At 37.9% G+C, this 18,783-nt stretch overlaps 1 protein-coding gene across 6 annotated transcripts in view; it reads right to left on the bottom strand.

Annotated features, from left to right (window-relative positions):
* CDK14 (cyclin dependent kinase 14) overlaps positions 1–18,783 on the bottom strand; it is a 542,302-nt gene that overhangs the window by 390,534 nt on the left and 132,985 nt on the right. For all 6 annotated transcript variants that reach the window (XM_012779596.2, XM_012779601.2, XM_012779597.2 and 3 more), the window contains one exon: positions 10,344–10,438. In XM_012779596.2, coding sequence (XP_012635050.1) covers positions 10,344–10,438 — 95 coding nt within the window. The remainder of the gene's footprint in view (positions 1–10,343; positions 10,439–18,783) is intronic.

An 18,783-nucleotide genomic window follows, 5' to 3' on the forward strand; every position in this document is an offset into this window, starting at 1 on the left:
CATGGTTATTCTAGAGTTTACAATATACATTTTTAACTAATCTAAGTCCACTTTCAAGTAACTACATCACTTCATATGCAGTATAGGTACCTTATATATTTATATATAAGGTGTATATATATATATCACTTTATATGTATATATCACTTTCAACTTCTCATCTCTTAGAGTATTGCTGTCATTCATCTCAGTTATCCACATGCTATAATTACCCAATACATTGTTACTAGTATTGCTTTAAATAAGCAGTTCACTTTTGTATCAACTAAAAAAAGTAAAGGATTTTATTTTATCTTCATTTATATCCTCTCTGATCCTCTTCCTTTCTTTTATACAGATCCAAGTTTTTGACCTATATCATGTTCCTCTGCCTGAAGAATTTCTTTTAACATTTCTTGCAGGACAGGTCTATTGGCAATGAATTCCTTCATTATTTTAAGTATTGAACGCCACTCTCTTTTTGCTTGCATGGTTTCTAATGAGTAGTATGATATTAATATAATCCTTATCCTGCTCATACACACACACACACACACACACACACACACACGGTGTTCTCCAAGCTGAATGGATCTGAGGTTTGGCGTCTGTCATTAACTGTGGAAAGTTTTATGCCATTACTAGTTCAAATACTTTTGCTCCATTCTTTCTTCTGATATTCTAATTATACATGTTACATTTTTGATACTGTCCCACAGTTCTCAGATTTTCAGGGTTTTGTTTTCTTTCTTCATCTTTGCATTTCAGTTTGGGAAGTTTTTATATTGACTTATCTTCAAGCTCACTGATCCTTTCCTCAGCGTGAGTCTACTAATGGCTACATTAAAGGCATTTTTTATTACTTTTGCAGTGCTTTTGACTTCTAGCAATTTTTTATGCCTTCTTAGAGTTCTCATCTCTTTGTTTACTTTATGCATCTGTTCTTGCATGTTGTTTACTTTTTCCATTAGAGCACTTCACACATTAATCACAGTTATTTTAAGTTCCCTGCCTGATAATTCCAACATCTGTGTTATATGTGAGTCTGGTTCTGAAGACGGCTTTGTCTTTGCAGGATGTCTTTTTTTTTTTCCTTGCCTTTTGGAATGCCTTATAATGTTTTGTTGAAAGCCAAACACTTAAGAATTTATGTTAAAGTGGCTAAGAATTTGGACTGTGTTTACTGTTTGCTAAAACTATGGCTACCAGAGGCTTCATATGACTCTACTGTCCTGCTTTTGTCTGCTCTTGACTTTGAGCTTTCCTCAATACTACTCCTCTGAGAAAATCTGTGTCTTACAGCTCTACCACAGCTGTAATCCACCGTTATCACACCGGAGGCCTGTTGGCTGCTGGTACAGTGTGAGTAAATGTAAGCACTTTATAACCTTCTGAGTAAATCTGACTTCTTTTAGAGGGCCTACATCTTGGGAATGTGACCTTCACAAGTGTTTCTCCAGTGACATAGCATTTTTTCCTTCTAACCACCTACGGTCTTCCCTGGCTTCAGTGTTCCCAATCTACTTCCTTGAAGCCTGGCCACTCTTGACTATGGTTTCTTCCAAATAGGTGAGACAGAAAGGCTAGAAAGAGCTGGAATGGGAGAAATTCTCTTCCCCCATCTAAGATAAGTCTCTGGCAAAGTATTTTCCCTGGAGAAAAGACCTTGTTGATAAAGAATGCTCTGGGTGTATTTTATAATGATTTCTATTCCCCTGCCCCTGCTACAAGAGAATCTTTCCAGGATCTTGACTGTGAGAACCTGGTGGGGTTCTTGGAGATGAAGCTCAACAAAGCATTGGGGCCTCGCTAAGACTGCGGCCCGAGGAGTTCTCATTCTTATACTTGTACACACTCAGTTTCCAGCAATTCATCAGAATTACTATTTATTAATAAAAGTGTCCCTGCACGTTTATGGCTCCAGCAGCTTGTGCTCCAGATGAGCAGACCTGACTATGCCCATCTGGACACATCTGTCTCTGCAGAACAGTGATTTGCCCTGTGACTTCAGTTCCCTGATAGGTTAAAGAAGGTCAATGATTTTTAGTTTGCCCACATTTTTCTCTTTGTAAGGATAGGAGTGACAACTTCCAAACTCTTTACATGTTGGAGCTGAAGCCAGAAGTGTCATTTCCTATGTCTTGGGATGTTCACTCTGAGAACCCAGTTGCCATGCCCTTAAAAAGCCCAAGCCATGTGAAGACCAGCACTGATTCACCAGCTATGCGAGTGAACCTTGGTGGCAACGGATCTCTCATATCGCACCTAAATTGCATAAAATGATACCGCAGCAGATTCATGACAGTTGCTATTTCATGTTTCTAAGTCTGGCTCACTTTGCTGCAAAATATAAGCAGGTCATTCCTAAGAGGACCCTCAAAGTCCTGCCAACTTCTCAAAACTTGACTCGTGACAATCTCCCCTGCCCCAGCCCACACCCCCAGTCACAAAGCTCTGTGTGGAACACATCAAGCTCATTCTCACCTCAGAGCCGGGCCTGAACCATTCTCATCTCTACTTTTCACCAGGTTGGTGACATCTCCTCCTTCAGACCTAAGCATAAGTGTTCCCTCCTCATCAAGGCTTCCATGTCCGTCCATCTAAAGTGTATTTATTGCCCATCCCTCTCTCTCAGGCAAATATCTATCTTAATTCTTTCTCATAGCTCTCTCTTCCTTTGCACAGTTTGTAATTACAGATGTGTCTGCTGACCTGATTAATTTCTGCCTCCCCTACTGGATGACAGGCTCAATTAAAGAGGGACTCTGTCAGCTTTGTTCACCGCTACATATCCATTGCCTGGCTCAGCACACAGAACACAGTAGGGACTTAGTAAATGCCTCAAAGGAATAAGCTCTTTTAAATAAACACTGCCTCCCATGCATTCCTTGTTTAGACTAGGGTTTCTCAATCTTTGCACTAATGACATTTTGAGCCCAATAATTCTTTGTGGCAGGAGACCGTCCTGTTCATTGTAGGATCTTTCATAGTGTCCTATTCATTTGTAGGATCTTTCATAGTGTCCTGTTCATTTGTAGGATGTTTCACTGCATCTCTGGCCTATACCCACTAGATGCTGGTAACACCATTCCCCAAGTTATGAAAACCAAAAATGTGTCAAGACACCATCAAACATATATCCTGGTGAGCAAAATCATCGCTAGCTGAGAACCACTGGTTTAGACCAGAAAGATGCTGAAATACTTCACTGGCATCCTGGTTTAAACAAAAAGATGGCAATAATAATGAAGCAATTTGGGAATGTGGGTATGCTTTAAACTGGAACCAATTTTTTATTATCATATCCTTCCCCTAGTCCTGCTCAAAAACCACTTAAACTGAACTATGGGAGAGATCCCAGGAGCCCCGACATTATGAGTTTCAACCATTTCAATAATTGGAAATTTCCACACTCTTTCAAAAAATTCCTCAACGATCCAAAAAATGCCTCCACTTTCACCAGTTGGGCACAGTTGATATAAGACCACAATTTTGAAGACAGAAAATATTACTGATTGTTTTGATAATCAAATGATCAAAGAACCCTGCTAATAAAAATGGCTAACAGAGACCAATAGATTTAAACATTGTCTAATAGCAAAGTTATTCCAGGATGGTTTAGTCTAATAATTAAAATCATGTTTCTTGCTTAAACAATATCCTCATTGTCACTTTCGTCAAAAAGATCAGGCATTGTTTGTTTATCTGCAGCAAGCTGAATGAAACCAGCTGTACCAATGAACCAGACTCTAATGCCTGCATTCTTCCTGTAAAGGAAGCCAGGGCTGAATCTGCGATTTGAGTAGGCTTTAAAGGTTTTTAAAAAGTAAAATTAGCAAGATGTTGGTGGTAGGCTGTTATCCTCCTTGGACTAGGTAAGGATAAGTACCCTACTCTTTTAACTTTCACCAAAGCACAAGGAACACAGCTCTGAAAATCCCACACAGCAAACTCCATTTACTCCACTAGCTTAAAAAGAAAAAAAAATCCAGTTTCCTCCTGTTATACATTGTAATGCTATATATTTTTTTCAATATTAAATTACAAAACCAACACTAGTTGTATTCTACTACATTACCACTTTCATACACTGTGACTAAATAGCGTGGTTACAGGCTTGATCTTTGGAGTAAGCTGCGATAATAAGCTTTGGCCTGTGGACCCAAAGTCTAAAAGAAATCAGAGCAGACCTAATGAGAAACAGAAAGGGGGCCTCAGGAGCATCCTACAGCAGAGCTTGTAAAATGTAATCAGATTTGTCTCTCTTTGAACAAAGTTCCCATCTGTGGGCAGGTAACCTCTCAGGACGCTGGACGTCAGCATGGCCGCCCAGGTGTCAACACTTAAGATTGAAACTTCAATGAACCAGGAGTCCAGTGTTTTCCATCCAAGGATTACTGACTTCTAGAATTCTTCAAACTCCTTCCGATAGTGTTTCCATGGAGTTGACCTTCAGGGCAAGCAGTAAGAACCACATCTTTAAACTCGCATATTCTGAAAAGGTGGTTAACTTGCTGCTGCCTTTCTTCTTGCTGCTGCTTGTTTTAATTAACAGCATTTCTTCCCCCTATTTCTCCTGAGGCTTTGAAGAGCTCTTTTCCATGTATTTAGTATATTTGAGTCTGGGTTTGGTGTAGTCTCTCCGTTTATGAGGTCATTTAATTCAAGCTCAATTATTCAGCACAAATTGGCAGAATGAAATGCTAAAATAAGATTGGCACTTTCAATCACATAAATCTCATGTTACATAAAGTGAGCAAATTCCTCCATTGTTCTTAATGACCTCTGAGATAAAAATTCGGGGCTGGCACACACTGGCGTGGGCGGGCTTTTCTTTAGCAGCCTCCCTCGGGAGTAAGACTTTGGCATCTTCACCTCAACAGAAACGGAAGTGGAGAAAATGACCCGAGGTCAAGATCATCTGTGGGACAACTTAGTCTGAGTAAGGCCAGTGCTCCAGTTCTAGAAGTGGAACTAGGAGTGTTCTTCCTCTACATGGCACATGAAGTCTGAGAAAATGAAAAGCAGCCATAGTCTCACATTCCCCCTAGAGTCCCCAGGATGGAAAGGAGACGACCCTGTCCCAGGGAGAGCAAAGACTCATAGACTCTCAGCACGCGAGGCAGGGTGCCAAAGCCTGGGGGCACTCAGGCGGCTGGGGATTCTGGTGTCATCCACCAGAAGACCCCAGTACACTGAGGAGAGAATGCAGGCCCCACCACACCTCAACTTTATGGCTTTAGGTGGCGGGTGGTCTTACTTACAACAGCCAGGTATTCATGGGTGCTGAGGCACAAGCAAACCACCAGTCTTTCCAAATTATGTTGCTTAAAGCCAATGACACTTCAAAATTCAAAACGTAGCACTTCTGCTTAATCAAAATTTGCACAATAATCAAATTGAATCTGTTTGCTTTTACTTTAAGGCCCTCAAGGTTCAACAAATTTAGTGGAGAGTCTGATAACCAAGGGGTGAAATCTCATTATATTTGCTTGGGGGGCAGGGGCAAGCCCCAAACGGAACTGTGCCCAGGATTCCACAGGATACACGGTGTTGACAGAGGTTTGATTTAAAAGCACATGAGGCTGTGGCTTCTGAATTCAATCGGTCACCATTGGAAAGAACACATGAAAATACTTTAGTCAATATTATCCTCTCTTCCTTTCTTTGAAACCCCACACCATTTTGCCTGGGCCTTTCTTATACATTCCAGCTTATAAAAATAATAAACTACATCCTGGCTGGGTACAGTGGACCATGACTATAATCCTAACATTTTGGGAGGCCGAGGCTGAAGGATCAGTTGAGGCCATGAGTTTGAGACCAGTCTGAGCAACACAAAGAGCATCAATCTCCAAAAAAATGGAAAAAAAAAAAAAATTGGCCAGGCATGGTGGCCTGTGTCTGTACTCCCAGCTACTTGGGAGGTTGAGGCAGGAGGATGGCTTGAGTTTAGGAGTTTGAGGTTGCAGTGAGCTATGACCATGCCACTGCACTCTAGCCTGAGTGACACAATGAGACTCTGTCTCAAAAAAAAAAAAAAAAAAAATCCTAGCATACATAGAATTATATATATATATATATCATCTCCCTTCGAGATTAAGTTTCCTAAGGGCAGAATACTCATATGAGTTACCTCTTTTTCACATACAGCATAAAAAGGGCATAATTATAATATAATAAACATTCATCATTAGTTGAATAAGCTAAAAAAATATTAACAAAGTCTCTTAATGAACAAAAGTCCCTGGCAAACTGAGAGGTAAAAAGATGATTTTTAAGGGGCTGAATTAAAGACTTTTAAGATGCCATATATTTTAAATATGCAAAAGATTATACAATGCATGATTTTTTTCCCTATATTTAATGCTACAAGGATGTGGAAGAGAGACCATAATCAGGAAACCAAATGAGAACAGAGATTAGCAGTCAGAAATAATGATAAATTGCCTCACTCCCTTAAACATAAACACACACACACACACACACAGAGAGAGAAAACAGAAAGACACTGGAGAATACTGGTCAAAAAACAGAAACAAAAACTCTCTACTCAAAATGAGAATGTGGTAAATTTAAAGCTTTTTAAAAAATGATAAAGCATATTTATGAGTTTTGCATGTTGATGTGAACATGGTCAGCCAGCCATTCTTTAGAAGCCAAGCTCATTCCCAGGAGGGCTACCTGTAAAAAATCTCAGTCAACTTATCCCCAATGTGTACATCCCTATAGGAATAAGAGACCTAAGAGAATTCAAAAGTAATTTAAAATCCTTTTCTTGCCCCTCAAGTTTCTAAACGATGGCTTATAGCAACTATTCCAAAATTAAGAATTACACAAACCTTGATGAGGGGAATATTTTTTGTTGATATTGTTTAAAGAAGAACCAAGAGATAAAGGATGGCTTATACATAGGACAGAAAGAAAAAGGAGAACACTGTCATAAAAGAACATGTTGAAGTTCTAACCCTACCACCTCAGAATGGGACCTTATTTGGAAACAGGGTCTTTACAGAGCTAATCAAGTTAAAATGGGGTCATAAGTGTGGGCCCTAATCCAATGTGACTGGTGACCTAACAAAAAGAGGAAACTTGGACACAGAGACACATGCAAAACCCTGGGAGAATGCCATGTGAAGATGAGGACAGAGACTGGGGTAACTCATCTACAAGTCAGGAAGCCCAAGATTGATAGCGTACCATCAGAAGCTAGGAGGGAGTCATGGAACAGATTTTCCCTCACAGCCCTCAGAAGGAACCCATCCTGTCTCCACACTAATATCAGACTTGTAGTCTCCAAAACTGTGAGACAATAAATTTTTGTTGTTTAAGCCACTCAGCTTGTGGTACTTTGTTATGGCAGCCCTAGCAAACTAATACAATGAGGATGACGATAAAATCTGAACTTGACACCCGTAAATCAATACATATATGTAAAATGCTCACAAACTGAAAATCACAGGGATCTCTACAAATGCTAGGCAGCTTTATTGCAAAATAATGAGAGCTGCTCTTGGGGATGAGGCCAAAGATAGCATCTAAAGATGGCAGCAGCGATGCAGACATTTACGGGATAGTGATGAGGAGTTCCGCAACAGGGATCCCAACATTTAGCTGGCTCTTTAAATTATGTAACTCTTCAGGGACACACCAAACTCAGCTCTAAAGTCCTGCTATATGACATGTACCTTTTATTCTTCAGCCTGACCTTGACACCTTAATGCAGGCAAACCCAGGCAGCCTGTCAACTCTCAATGCAGGTGAGTAGGCAACAATGGCTTTCATCTCCATCTGTAGGAGATTATAATACCACATGTGACCAGGAGACTTGAAACTGCTTAAGAAATTCTAACAAGATAAATGTAGACCTGCTGGAGTGAAAACTATCAACTGACCAGAACCATCCTTCCCAAAGATTAAACTTTTAAAGTCTTTATTTTATGTAGGTATAATAAATGGAAACGTTTTCAACTATCTCCAAGATTTTCACACAAGTCTTCAAGGTAAACATTTAATGGAGTTATTAACTTATATTTGGAGATCAGATGAGCACATCTTTTATGGCCAGGCACTTCCAACTGCTTGGTTTGTTTCCTTATAAAGAAATAGTGTGTTTGCTTCTGTTTGAGTCACAATTAAAACAAGTCAGAGCATATGTGAGAACCATCTGGAATATTCAACAACAACCAAACTTTTTCTAAGGCCTTATACTATGGAATCTTTAATGGTAGAATAGTTAGAAAAAGAGTGGCTTCAAGCCACCAGATAGACATGAGCTAAAACAAGCTTTGCCACTAGCCACCTGTGTGGACATGGGCAAGTGGCCAAACCTCTCTAAGCAACAAGACTGGTCAAATGGAGATGACAATGATGGAACTGATAGGACCTTTTTTAAATGGCAGTGTGAGGAGTAAATGAGATAAAGGATGTACTGAACTTTATAAAAACTAATTGCTCAATAAAGGGTAGTTATCATCATGCTACTTACATTAAATGTACACCTAATTTTTATACAGTAGAGCAGAGGTCCCCAAGCTATGGTGAGTTATATGATTATTTTACTATATATTACAATGTAATAATAACAGCAATAAAGTACACAACAAATGTAATGTGCTTGAATCACCCCAAAACCATCCTCCCACTCCCTGTCCATGGAAAAACTGTCTTCCATGAAAACGGACCCTGTTGCCAAAGAGGTTGGTGATCACTGCAGTAGAGTACCACTATTTTTCTTTAGGAAAGAATATAAAAACATAGGCCCCAACCCGTTAGAAATTAGCTCAACCATTTAGACCATGACCCTGATATTCCAAAACTCTCAACCAACATGGTCAAGTCATTAACAACCCTCAGGATTTTGTTTTGTTTTTTGTTTTTGTTCCTCATCATGTTGATTTTTCATTCAAACAACAACAACAACAACAAAAAAAAAACAGACCTTTATTTTAGTAATTTTTTTACAGCTCTCTAATGAACAGTACTATTTTTTTGTTTGTTTGTTTGTTTGTTTGTTTGAAACAAACTTACTCTGTTGCCCAGGCTAGAGTGCTGTGGCATCAGCCTAGCTCACAGCAACCTTAAATTCCTATACTCGAGCAATCCTCCTGCCTCAGCCTCCTGAGTAGCTGGGACTATAGGCGTGCATCACCATGCCTGGCTAAATTTTTCTATTTTTGGTAGAGACAAGGTCTCACTGTTGCTCAGGCTGGTCTTGAACTCCTTACCTCAAGTGATCCACCCATCTCAGCCTCCCAGAGTGCTATGATAACAGGCGTGAGCCACTTCACCCAGCCAATACTACTACTTCTGACTTAACAGCATTTTTGCATTTCCTTACTTACATATCTCCCTTAATAAAGAATATTTCTTCAACTCTTAACTTAAAAACCGAGAACAAAGGTATAAGACTACACACCAGAAAAGCGGAAGATTATCTAAATCAGCACATGGCAAAAATTTCCAATTACATATTTGGGATGATCCTTCAGAGAATTTTCCTTCTATATCTTTTTATTTGATTACTTACATCAGAACGTCCAACCCTCTACAATGATTTAAAAAGTAGATAAGAATAAGGATGTTTAGACAATTATTTTTCAACATCATTTGGTAAAGTTACTAAGGTAAACTAAGGTTGTATCTTCTGTGGCTATTTCAGAAATAGCATTAAGTTCGCTACAAGCAACCCACCACTAAAGAAAGTACTTCTCTCTGACCTTAATCAGTAAGGAAGAGGGAGGAGGTCAAGCAGAGATATATGGGGACAAGCTTTTTAGGAATCCAAATCTATGCCCTGATCCAAGGACAACAATGGAGGGAAAGAGATAAAGGAGGAAAAGAGTCATTTAATTTTGTGGAAATACATGCAGCATGATCTCAGAGAGGACAGGTAGGAAGAAAGACAAGGAAAAGTTTGCAATTTTTTTTTAACTAAGTGACTTCTGAAAGACAGAGTAAAACACTCAATTTAAAAAGATGTCAAGAATGGCCAATACATTTGGCTTTGTCAAATCAATACTTGTATTCTTAAGTTAACACTAAATTTCAATGAGAAATTAATGACATCATTCACAGGGAAATGAATTTTCATTCAAGGGTTCCAATTAACACTGAGAGAAAGAGAAATAAAGTTTGGGGGAGGAGTTAAACAGAAAAGATAAATTGGAAAAGTCTGCAAAACTGTCTACCAGCAGGGAAAACCAATTCTGCTACTCGTAAAAATAAACGAAAAGAAAACACCAGGTAGAGGGTAGTGGAATCTATTGTATATTAAATGAGAAGTATTTAAATATACTGCTATTAATGATTAAGAGAGCAGACACATTTTACATGTGAAATAGTCAAAAAAATAATAAACTTACTTGCTTTTCCCTTTGTATACCGTAGCATAAGATCCTTCCCCTAGCTTTTCCAGTTTTTCGTATGAGTCAGCTTTTCCAAATTTGGGACTTGTTGGCTAAAAGTGAAGCAAAAGGTAAACAAAACAGATTGTATCAAATTAATTAACAATAAATACCCTGATTTTTCTGAGAATGTATAGACTTTCTTTAACTTTTTAAACAACTTTTTTCTGACATAAAAATATTTATTTTTAAAAACAACATAATACATAGGATACAAAACTCAAAAAAATGCAAATAAATACAATGTAGAATTAAATTTCTACATAATCTAACCATAATCTAACCAGGGAACCACTGTTAAGTATTTTGATATCTCTTTCTTCCAGTACTATCTACATGCTGATAATTCCTTTTTTACATAAATGAGGTTACATAATACACCCTGTTTTGTAACCTGCTTGTTTTTGCTCAACATATTATGAACATTTTCCATGTTATTATATAATCTTCCAAATTAGGAGCTAGTAAACTGTGGCCCATGAGTCAAGCCCAGCCTACCACCTGTTTTTGTAAATCCAATGCATTTTGAACGGTTTTTATTTTTTTAATGGTTGTGGGGGAAAAAAATCAAAAGAAGAATAAAACTTCATGATATGTGAAAATAATATAAACTCAAATTTTAGTGTTCATGAAGTTTTACTGGAACACAGTCATGCTCATCATTTACATATTGTCTTATGGCTTTTGAGCTATAACAGAGCTATAATTGCAATAGAGATCATATGGCTGATAAAATATTTACTATCTGACTTGTGTTTTAAATCATGACTATATAATATTCAGTCATATACAGGTACTCCTCCAATACCTTTCAGTGATACTGCAAACAAATAATCAAAGATGTATCATCCGGATATCAATAATTAATGCAAACAAAATGGAATTCTCTTATGTATATATAAAATAATCCGTAAGGTTCAGCTGCCACAAAATAACTCTTCCTTAAGACAGGTTACAGCCCATCATGACTACACAAGTGCTAAGAGAGTGATCTCATCATGCTTGCTGTGCTCAACTCCCATCCCAACTTTAACCATGGAGCAAGACAAGGGGAGTGTTGTCCTCCATGGCAGAGAAGCACTCACTTTTTATATCAGTAAGGAATTACCTACTATTGTAATGTCACTACAGAAGGGTAATGTCAAAGCATACTACAAATAATAATTATATAAGGAATTAAAAACATCTTACTAAAGGGATTATCTGATCTCAGTAATAAGTACATATGTAGTTCATAAAACATTGCTAATGATTATAGTACTTCATAAATAACCAACCTTAGAAGTTTAGTGAAAGAACTTCTGTTCTTGAGCTTGAGTCTGAACACAATTTTTGTGTACACTCTTATACCACTTATCAAAAAACATATAAATATGGGCAATGATTCTGACACCCATTGTTTACTAGGATTCTGTGTGGCAGGTTTCTTACCTCTGTCCCACCCAAACTACCACATAATGACTGAAAAGGTACTTTTCAAAAATAATAAATCAGAACCAGAAATGGAAAACAAAAATGAGTGCCAATATATAATCAACATGTTGAGGAATCCTGAAAGATAGAAAGTAATCATGATCAAAACTTCAGAGAAAAGCCCAAACATGTAAGAAAGACTATTAAATAAAATAAGCAGGAACCTCTAGGTAAAGGACTAATCAACACAAAAGAGAACGGTGTCCCCCAAAGCAAGCTGCAGGGGCACCTGCACAGGGGACACAGTTGAGAATGTGATATTTGGGCTAGAAGGGCAGAGCAAGGACTCAAGTAGCCAATACCCAGAGAAAGAGCAATGTCTCCCCAACCCCCAAGCTGTAATCCCTTTCACACAACCACTGGAGATAAAGATAATTTATGTCAAATACAATTATCTGACACTGATTTTCAATATTCAACCAAAAAATCACAAATCATTTCAGGAAAATCAACAATCTGAAATAGAAGCATAAAATTCAATGGGTAGGATAAACTATAACCCCGGAAAGAAAGTTTACGGTGCAAAAGGTAAGAATAACTTTGAATATAAATAACCAATACTCTCAAAGAGCTTTGAAAAAACAACATATCCTTTAAAAAGAAACAAGTAGAGATCTCAGAGATTAAATATTTAATCAGTGAAATAAAAGATTAATCATTTAATAGACAGTGAATAGAAGAAGGGACATAGTTGAAAAAGTAATAAGCTCACTTCTGTCTGAACAAAATTCTTCCAGAAAACTTTGGGAAGAGGTTGCATCTAAATAGAATTATTCAACAAGCATAACATTTTCATAGACAACAATGGCTGCAAAAAGATAATTAAGAGATATTTTCAAAATTAAAAGGAAAAATTATTTTGCATCAGCAATACTATACTCAAGATAGTTCCTCAAGTGGGACATAGAAACACTGCAATTTTACTACACACAGAAAAAAATTGAAATATAAAATTCTGTATTATCTGAACATAAGATGCAATTTGAGTGATGGGGAAGTGCAGGACAGCAAGGAACAGTACAAAAGGAGAAACAAAAGCATGTTGCAGTTTCATGAATTAATCGGGACAGACTGCAGATACAAATTGAAACTCCAAATGCATAAGTTTTAGTATGTTTCTTAACTTTTAATAGGCAATCACCAGATTGATATAAATAAGGTGTACAAACCCCAAAGAAATTGTGGGGAAGGGAATGGAAGAAAAAATGCAATAAAGAAGGGAGAAAAGGGTAGGGCATGGGAGCTTAGAGGAGGAGGGCTACTCAATAAGAAATCATGCTAAGTAAAATTTTATAAGAATGAAATCCAAACATATCAATGATTACAATAAACATAAAAGAATCAACTTATATTGATAGAAAAGCTCTCAGACTGAAAAAAGAAATCTAGCAACATGCTATTGAGAAGACACAAAACTAAAAGAAAAAAGTAAATCTGAAAGTTAAAGAGTAGGGTAAAATATAGTCCAAAAAGTACTTTTAAAAGAAATTTACTAATATATTTCACTGCATATTAGTAAACAGAAAACATATCCAGTAACTATAATAAATTCTGAAAAATAATTTTAGAAACTCAATATACTATATATCTGAAATTTTTAAAAAATCATGTAATCTAGAAACAAAGGAAAAATTTCTAATTTAATAAAGATTATTTTATAGAAATGTATAACACACCTCATATTTAATGATGAAATATTATTACTTTTAAATTCAAGAACAGGACAAGAAACCTCCTAACCTCTGTTATTTAAGAGTCATTAACAAGTATTTATGTTTTAGAAATTAATTTCTTCCATAAAATAGGAACCTACTATGTTAATCCTTAAAGCAACAGATAGATCTCTAAACATGTTAGAGGCTTAAAATTAAAGCCACAGAGATTGCAGAAAGCAGGTAATCATTCAAATTTTCTACCCCCTCAATTAACCTATAATTATCCTAAAACCCTAATGGTTGAAAGTCAACCTACTACATACAAACTGTCATGTGGTTACTGCCTTATTCTGTGTAATGAAAAAAAATGGATGACAGAAGGTGGCAGAATAGTGACTTTACCAATACGTCTCACCCACTTGGAAATAGCAAAATAGTGTGTAGAGATTCACATTGGGAATCTTCCTCCAAGAAGGAACACGGGAGTTCAACATAAAAGCAAAAGAACATGCCTGAAGCTCTGACTCGAGGGGGGAAGGGGTCAAGGGAAATATACATAACCTTAACATTTGTACCCCCCATAATATGCTGGGAAAAATTTAAAAAGGGGAAAAAAACATAAAAGCAAGAGAAAACTTTAGATACTCAGAAGAAGAAGGCAACAGCTGACACAAGGAGGTTCAGCAAAAAACTGAATGAATTCCCAGCGCGGGGGAGGGAGGCACATCCACATAACACACATCCACACTGGGGAGCCAGACCATCCAGGTCACAGGGGAGCTCCTTGACCCTACTTAGTCCTGCATCTGATTTGGGCAACAGTCAGCAGACTGTGAGAAGAAATGGCACTAGAAAGCAACCCATCCACACTCCCAGACCTGGGAGCCCACAGGAGAAGGCCGTTCCTGATCCTAGCTCACAGAGAGCCATGCAGAAACCTGCCAGCTAGCAGGGCCGGCAGTCACTGGTTCGGAGAGTCTCAGGCCAGGCGCTGGCAATCTGGTCTTGAGTGATAGAGGAAGCTCCACCTACCAGATCTTAGAGATAAGTCCCTTTGCAAAATGGAAGTGTGAGGATGTGAAGAGATCTGCTCAAGAGACATAATTTTGGTCCAAAAGAGTTCTACACCTTGGGGCAGATCTGTAGACTGAGAGCAAACTGCATATGACTTGGCTGACTATCTCAATCCTGCCAGGTCAGACCACGGAAGGGAGCCCTGCTGAATCTGGAGTGTGAGAGTGAAGCAGGTCCCACTGCTGTTCAATAGGCTGTATATCCGCAGTCACCCCCTTTCCCCACACTGGGTCTGTGGGGAATACTCCACAATTCTCCAGGGCCTAAGAACTGCACCCCCCTTCAACCCTATCAATGCTGCTGCGTGCACCTATTGTTGGACGACCCAAGTACAGCCTTGCCCAGCCTGCCCCACCCTCCAGGTCTGCCCCTGCTTTGGAGACAGGTTGCAGGACCCAGACCACAGCAAAACCCAACTCCTGGGACACCCAAGTACTTCTCCCAATTAAAAAAAGAGCAAGCCTAAACCCTACTGCCAGCACTGCAGCTGGCTGGAGGTCAACAGGTACAGCCCATTACACCATCTACTGAACAAGTGCACAGCACTCAGGAATGAGATAAACTTCTTACGACCTCTGCTATTACCACTGCTCACACCACCCTGGCTACCCAAGAGGCCATAAGCCCACCCACCCACCTGGTACATTACTACTAAAACTGACATTTGAGAAAGCCATCACACTAGGCTATTTATAACCAAGGAAATCATTCAGAGTCTTCGCCACTGAACATACAGAGAAGCAAAGCCACGTGGCCCTACTAAACATACAACACAAAGCCACATGGCCCTACTAAACATACAACACAGTCACATCCTCAAGAAAAAAAAATGCCCCACCCAAATGAAAGTAAATTCAAAAATAAGAAGCAACTAGCAACACTTACTCCAGATGCAAAGGAATCAGAGCAATAGTACTGAAGGTATGAAAAAGCAGGGGGTTATGACACACCCAAAGGAACACACTAATTCTCTAGCAATGGATCCTAACCAAATGAAATTTTCAACATACCAGATAAAGAATTCAAACTATTGATTTTAAAGAAGCTCAATGAAATCCCAGAGAAATCTAAAACAAGATACCAAAAAAATCAGAAAGCCAATTCAGGACATGAACAAGAAATTTATTGAGGAGATAGAAATCATTAAAAAAAAAAAAAAACAGGACTTGTGGAAAATAAGAAAATCATTGGAGGAATTACAAAATACAATTGAAAGCTTCAACAAGAGACTAGACCAACAGAAGATAGAATCTGAGAAAACAGGCCTCTTGAAGACAGGTCTTTTGAACGAATCAAGTCAGAAAGAAATAAAGAAGAAAAATTAAAAAGTATGAATGAAGCCTTCAAGAAGTATAGGACTACATAAAGTGACCAAGCTTATAAATCATGAATATCCCCAATGGAGAAGAAAAAGTAAAGTCTAGAGAAAACCTATTTATGGCAATAACTGATGAAAATACCCCTAGTCTATCAAGAGATTTACACATTCGGATACAAGAGGCCCAGTGATGATTAGAAAAATACATTGCAAGATGGGCTTCACCATGACATTTAGTCATCAGACTATCTAAAGTCAATGTGGGCCAGGCAGGGTGGCTCACACCTGTAATCCTAGCACTCTGGGAGGCCGAGGCCGGTGGATCGCTCAAGGTCAGGAGTTCAAAACAAGCCTGAGCAAGAGCGAGACCATGTCTCTACTAAAAATAGAAACAAATTAATCAGCCAACTAAAAATATATAGAGAAAAAATAATAGCCAGGCATGGTGGCACATGCTTGTAGTCCCAGTTACTAGGGAGACTGAGGCAGAAGGATCGTTTGAGCCCAGAAGTTGGAGGTTGCTGTGAGCTAGGCTGATGCCACGGCACTCTAGCCAGGGCCACAGAGTAAGACTCTGTCTTAAAAAAAAAAAAAAAAAAAGTCATGTGAAGGAAAAAAAAATCCTAAAATCAGCAAGAGGATAGCATCTAGTAACCTATAAAGAAAACCCCATCAGATTAACAGTGACTTTGCAACATAAACCTTACAGGCCAGATGAGATTGGAATCTTACTTTCAAGGTGCTTAAAGAAATAAACTGCCTAAAACAAATTTTATATCCTGCCAGAATAAGCTTCATAAATGAAGGAGAAATAAAGTCTTTCCCAGGCAAGCAAAAGCTGAGGGAATCTGTCACCATGAGACTGGCCCTAAACAAAATACTCAAAGGAGTTCTATACTTGGAAATGAAAGATCACTATTAGCCACCATAAAAACACACAAAAGTATAAAACTCACAGGTCTTATAAAATACTTACACAAGGGGGTAAGAGAAAGAATCAAAATGCAACAAGACAGAACTCCACCAAACCACAAAGACAGAGGGAAAAAAAGACACAAAAAATCTACAAAGCAACTGGATAATAATTAACATAATAACTGGAACAAAACCTCACATATCAATGTTAACCTTGCACGTAAATGGAGTAAATGCTCCCCTTAAAAGATATAGGTTTGCAGAATGGATAAAAAACTTGAACCAACCACGTACTGCTCACAAGAAATTCACATTAATGTAAAGACACTTGTAGACTGACGCTAAAAGAATTAAAAAAAAAAAAGATATTTCACACAAATGGAAACCAGAAGTAAGCAGAAATAACCATACTTAAAACAGATAAAACAGACTTTAAATCCAAAAAAAAAAGTAAAAAAAAAAAAAGACAAAGAAAGTCATTATTTAATGATACAGTGATCAATTCAACAAGAGGATATAACAATCCTAACTATATATGCACCTAACACTGGAGCACCTAGTTTTATAAAACAAGTATAACCAGACCTGAACAAAGAGCTAGACAGCAATACAATAATAGTGGGGGACTGCAACACCCCACTCACAGCACCAGACAGATCTTCAAGACAGAAAGTGAAAAAAAGAAACACTAGAGTTAAACTGGAGATTAGACCAAATGGACCTAAAAGGAATGTACAGAATGTGCCACCCACAACTACAGAATACACACTCTTCTCAACAGCATATGGAGCATTCTCTAAGATAGACCATATGTTAGGACACAAAACAAGTCTCAGTAAATTTTTAAAAATCAAAATCATATCAAGTATCTTCTCAGACCACAGCAGAATAAAACTGGCAATCAATATCAAGAGAATTCTATTCAAAACTATTCAAACATATGGAAATTAAACAACATGTTTTTAAATGATTTTTAGATCAATGACAAAATTAAGACAGAAATTACAATTGAAAATGTAAAAACAAGTCCTGAATACACCGGATCTTGTCTGAAAATGTAAAAACAACATCAAAACCTCTAGAATACAGCAAAAGCAGTGCTAGGAGGGAAATTTATAGTGTTAAATGCCTACCTCAAAAAATTCAGATTACAAATTAACAACATCACACCTTAAGGAAATAGAAAATCAAAAACAAACCAAACCCAAAGCTACCAGAAGAAAATAATAACAAAGAACAGAGCAGAACTAAATGAAATTGAGACCAAAAAAAAAATTCCAAAGGCTCAACAAAATGACAAAGTTGATTCTTTGAAAAGATAAAATTGATAAACCACTAGCTATACGAAACAAGAAAAAACAGAAGATCCAAATAATCATAATCAGAAAATAAAAAGTAGACATTACAACTGATGCAACAGAAATACAAATGATCACCAGAGACTACTATGAGCAATTATATGCTCATAATATAGAAAACCTAGAGGAAATGGATAAATTCCTAGAAATATACAACCTGCCAAGACTGAATCAGGAAGAAAAAGGAAGTCTGAACAGACCAATAATGAGAACTGAGATTGAATCAATAATATAAAAAAAGAAAAACTCCCAGCAAAAAAGAAAAAAAAAAAAAGCCCCGGATCAATGGATTCACAACCAAATCTTATTACATATACAAAGAAAAACTGGTACCAATCCCCCTAAAACTGTTCCAAAAAATCAAGAAGGGAATCCTCCCTAACTCATTCTACAAAGCCAGTAGTATCCTGATACTAAACTCAGACAAGGACACAACAACAAAAAAAAAAAGAAAAGAAAGAAAGGAAAGGAAGGAAGGGAGGGAGGGAGGGAGGGAGGGAGGGAGGGAGGGAGGGAGGGAGGGAGGGAGGGAGGGAGGGAGGGAGGGAGGGAGGAGAAGGAAGGAAGGAAGGAAGGAAGGAAGGAAGGAAGGAAGGGAGGGAGGG

Source organism: Microcebus murinus, chromosome 9 (assembly GCF_040939455.1).
Source record: "Microcebus murinus isolate Inina chromosome 9, M.murinus_Inina_mat1.0, whole genome shotgun sequence".
Classification (NCBI taxonomy): Eukaryota; Metazoa; Chordata; class Mammalia; order Primates; family Cheirogaleidae; genus Microcebus; species Microcebus murinus.